This window comes from Condylura cristata, unplaced genomic scaffold (assembly GCF_000260355.1).
Source record: "Condylura cristata isolate star-nosed mole 26May11 unplaced genomic scaffold, ConCri1.0 scaffold00031, whole genome shotgun sequence".
NCBI lineage: Eukaryota > Metazoa > Chordata > Mammalia > Eulipotyphla > Talpidae > Condylura > Condylura cristata.
The window spans coordinates 4,654,818-4,659,996 of NW_004567132.1; the positions used below are offsets into that span (position 1 = coordinate 4,654,818).

General features: G+C 36.1%; 1 protein-coding gene across 1 annotated transcript in view; it reads right to left on the bottom strand.

The window, feature by feature from the left end:
• FANCL (Fanconi anemia, complementation group L) overlaps positions 1 to 5,179 on the bottom strand; it is a 65,211-nt gene that overhangs the window by 38,976 nt on the left and 21,056 nt on the right. The window contains exon 5 of the mRNA XM_004691340.2: positions 3,967 to 4,067. Coding sequence (XP_004691397.1) covers positions 3,967 to 4,067 — 101 coding nt within the window. The remainder of the gene's footprint in view (positions 1 to 3,966; positions 4,068 to 5,179) is intronic.

The window sequence follows — 5,179 nt, forward strand, 5'->3', positions numbered from 1 at the left end:
GACATCTGGCAATATAAAATAATCTAGAAGGTGATAAAATGGCTAATATTTATGAGGGAAGGAAAGCAGGAAGTGAAGAAGGGACATGGACATTTAAGAAAAATCTGAGTTATGTCAAAGGAATTTAATGAAAGAACCTACAATGGTCATAAAAGCCAAGAAAAGATGCTTTAAGAAGTAAAAGTTGTTTATTAATATCAAATAATAGAAAAGTCAACAACAAAGACCAATGAACTTGTCAAAGGAACATAAAATGGCAACCTTCATAAACACAATTTCAGAAAACATGTCAGAATGAAAGTCAGCCTACAAGTCATTGCAACAATATAATCTTTTTATATTCAATACACTCTGTGAAGGATTTAAGACTGTTTACAAGACTCAAACAACAAATTTCACAGCACAAAAGAAAAGCAGTAGGAGAAAAAAAATGCCAGGACAAGGCTAAAACATAGAAACAAAACTGCCACATCCTACATGGGTTTAAAAAAGATCCAAATAACAAAGGGTAAAGAGAGCATAAATCAAATTTAGGGAGTCATACTCCCCATTAATGAAAGTTAGATATTCAGGAGAAGCATGCGTTTTTCAACATCTAAAATAGAGAAAACTTTTTTCATGACTTCTCATAAAAAGATAGTACGGTACTATAAAATGGAAGTTATCCTAAACATAAAACTCCTAGTCACAGGACTGTTTCAGATGACATCTCTAAATGAGAGTCAATGGGATGATATCCTCAAGAGCAATTACGTGAACATAAAAACAATGTCATTCTGTTTAGCGCAAGGTAAAATACAAAATACATAATAAAAAATGCAAATATACAAAATCAAAGCAGTCCTCACTAAACACTCTTACCTGAACTCAATATTTTAGCAGTTTATAACAGCTAACACTTGAAATCATTTTTTTTTTTTATTCAGACAGAACTGGGGTACAGGCCAGAGATGCGGAGGGTGAGGATTCACCAGTGACAGAGTGGGGAGCAGAACAGGCAGATCCACGAAGTACACTGCTGAGGGGAGCAGCGGGCAGGTCAGGAGAGGTTTGCAGCACCATGTGGATCACCTCCCGGGTAGGCAGGGATCAAACTCATGCGCAAGTGGCTTAAGCAGAATTCTTTAGTGCTGTGCTTTAACCCGCTGTGCCACCAGGGAGGGCCGAAATCATAATTTTTAATAAGAAACAGTGTAAATACTCAGGATTCTTAAGTACATGTCCACAACTTAATTATTATCTAGAGAGACAGTAAGATTAAAAACTATTAAAATTTCAGTTTAACTTAAGTACATACCTGTAAGAATGGCCAACCCAACCCAACACAGAGGTACACCATACACAATCATATTCAGCAGTGAAGACAAATTGATCATGGAATAATAAAAGAACTAGTGTTCTAAAATAGGCTTAAAAGGAGTATAAAAGAAGCAGGAGACAAGCAAAAGAACAATTTTCTTACTCTAATAATTGCACTGAATTTTAATAGCTTATATAGCTCTAATTTTTCTTTAGCTATCAGGTTATATGGTGTAAAAGTTGTCAAATAGCATATATTCTGTACTTAATGGATGTTCCTTGTTTTCTTTCAAATGGCTATTTGATTTTCTGGTTCCTTTTTAACTGAGTTATCAAAGACTGACCTGCAAGAAAACAATTTTAAAAGTGGCATGCAAATGAGTAATATTTTAAATACATTAAGAAAATCTAGAATGAATATAATACTAATTACAGCGGCTTAAAAGTGGTAAGAACTAAACTGACATATCCTTACTTCTGCTTAAGTTCAAAGTGGAAACATATAATAGACCTGATCATAAAATGTGCTTTTTCTAAGAATCTGCACTAAGAAGGGAACTAAATTCAACAACTAAATATCAAGCAAACCACCACAGATTTTTCCAGAGAGCATACACAGTAAGTTTTAAGTGCCTACATATCAAACTATTAAATTTAAGCTTCCAATTTAACATCCATCAAAGGAAGCTAGATGATTTACTAGCTCACTACTCAAATTAAAAAATACTTAAAGCCTTATATATTTAAATTTAGAAAAGCCAAACTGTGTGTAAACTAAATTATGTGTGTATGTGTGTGTCTGTATGCATACACAATCCAAAGTTGGCAATTTAAAATTCAAGTTTTTAACACAAAGTTTTCAAACACATTAATTTAGTAATTCCCTTTAACTTCTTAAAGAAATCCAGAAACTATGTAATTCCTACACATCAGGTAACTGAAAAAAATGCATAAAAACAGACAGGAAAGACTGAGATACAATCTCAGCATAACTCCACCCCATCTCTGAAAAGGAAAGGGCTGATCCATCCCCTTGTAAATGTCCTGACTTTTAAGACTGCTAACTGCGAAATGGACCCCAAATCACCTACCTGTGAGAGCCATTTGGGCTTTTGTGTTCCTTACATGGGACTACCAAAAATGAATAAAGGGTTGTTAAGTGGGCATAGATGCACTGCGCTAACTATCCCTCCCAGACTCAGTGCAATGGGAACAATCAAAAACACAAAAACTCCACCATCTCCTAGTTTGGCTACATACTTTGCTAGCTGCTGCCAGCAGGTATGACTCTAGCCATCCTTTCTAGGAGCTGACAGCCACAAGAGCCAGGAGCCATTTCCTCAAGACTATCCCTTCAGTAAAAGCACCCAACAACAAAAATAAGTCTTCAGATTCTTCCTGGGGGAAGCTAATCCACATACCCAACACCCACACTTTTGTGGCTTCCACTCAAAACAATTCTGATAACCAACAGGGCTCAAAGTCCTATAGACCATATTAAATTTAAAAAAGCAGTTTCTAGACAAGCATGCAAGCACTTCTGGCAGCTACTTTCCAAGGATAAAGTTATTTATTACTTCAAGTGAGGGTAGATTAAAAAAAATACTAAAGTGAGGCCCTCCCTGGTGAGGTGCAGTGGGTTAAAGCACAGCACTAAGACGCTTAAGCCACTTCTGCATGAGTTTGATTCCCGCCTGCCCCAGAGGTGACCACATGGCGTGGCAGACCTCTCCTGACCCGCCCACTGCTCCCTTCAGCAGTGTACTTCATCTAACTGCCTGTTCTGCTCCCCGCTCTGTCTCTGGCGAATCCTCTCACCCTCCACATCTCTGGCCTGTACCCCAGTTCTGTATGAATAAATAAATAAATCTTTAAAAAAAATACTAAAGTGATAAGACAAATAGAAAACACATAGAAAGATGGCAGATCTAAACATAACTAAACAGGCCCTCCCTGGTGGTGCAGCAGGTTAAAGAGCAGCACTGCAAGCAAGCCTCAGCCTCTTTGGTGCAAGTTTGATTGCCTGCCACGGAGGTGATCCATATAGCACGGCAGGCCTCTCCTGTCTCACCCCTGCTGCTCCTCAGTCTGCCTGTCCTTCGCCCCACCAAACTCTGTCTCTGGTGAATCCTCTCACAGCTCCTGCAACTCTAGCCTATACCCCAGTTCTGTATGCACAAATATTTTTTTTTAATTTTAAAATAAAATTTAAAAAATCTAAATATATTGGGTGATTTCAGAACAAATGACTGTCAAATTCTTAAATTCTCCCTTCCATGGTAGCAATAAGAAAGCAGATACAAAAATTTATAGAAAAAGGGACAAATATGTGAAGTAGCAGATGTGGCAATCCACAATGTATATGTATATGAACTTATAGATGTTGTATGTTCTAAATATATTACAATTATTTTTTCAATTAGTACTCAATAAAATGAGAAAGTAAAAATGTATGTTTCAGTACAAAAAGTTACTTCTTCCAAATTACATTTAGCATTTTACCTATAGATCAAGTTCCTTAATAATATCCTCTAATTCATAGCCACAATAAGGATCAGACACTAATTATAAGAACAGTGACTAAATATGGGTAAAAAGTAATTTGTTAACACTACAAATATACTGGCATAAAATGTGTAAAATACGGCATTTTTAAAACAGACATACTTATCCCAACCAATAGTTCCTATCTCTTCAATAAGGTTTGAGTAGAACTGGGGAGGAGGAGATGGTACACAAAGCTCCTGTTTATTCTTTAAAGCAGTTTCCTGTTTAAAAGAAAACCTTGAATTAGCTGTGGAATGTTAGACAATGAATGATTAGTACCATATAACAAAACAAAATTTCATCATCTTTGTGTCTGATTAAATATCTACTATTTTTATAAACACCCAGTTAAATCATTCCCTTTTTAATTAAAGAGACATGAAATGAGAAGGATTGCACAGAGGGTATGCAAAACTGTCAATTATTAATGTCATGAAAAGAACATAAGATAATATTCTCCTAAACTGGGATGCCAATCAGAAATGAGGGGGTGGGAAGGGAGCGAGGAATGACCCTAGCCTCCTCAGGGCTCTACTATCCTTCTCTTTCTATGCATAGAAGGTTTGATGGAAACATGTACTGTTAAAGAAAATCCCGAGTACACTGCCTAGACTGATAGAGTAGTAAATACCAGCAATTTATATACCATTACCTATAAAGACCCTTCACTATCACAGTAACTATTTACCTGCTAACTTCTTCCACTGTATTAATCCCCAAGTCAAACATCCTGCCATCTATCTGTCTTGATCAGAGTTCCCGTTCTCTGCTAGACCAGCCTATGATGTCTTTAAGACGGTTTGAACTCCAGCAAACAAAAGCAATATTTACATTTTTTACAAGCAATACAATCATTACTAGAATTGCTGAGACTGAAAATTAACCACTTACTTCAAACACACAAATACAACATTTGAAAAGTGAACAGATGCTCATATGTTGTCTGCATTATCAAAAGACATAAACTTAAGAATATTTTTAAGAAGAAATTAGATATAGTATATAGCAAATATAATTGGAACTAGTATAAAAATTATGTTTTCAGTAAATGTAACCCTAATAAGCTATAAGTTTTATTCATATAATTGTACATGTAATCTATTAGTCTTTGTTTCCTAAAAATGAGGATATTATTAAATTGAGTTAATACTAAAAAAAGATTTACAAAACATTATTTCAAAACTAAGATGGACCACTATTTAATACAATTATAAATGGCGCAGCGGGTTAAAGCACAGCACTGAGAATCTGAAGCCACTTCCGCATGAGTTCGATTCCCATCTGCCTCCTGCCCCGGAGGAGACCACATGGCGAGCCAGACCTCTCCTGGCCC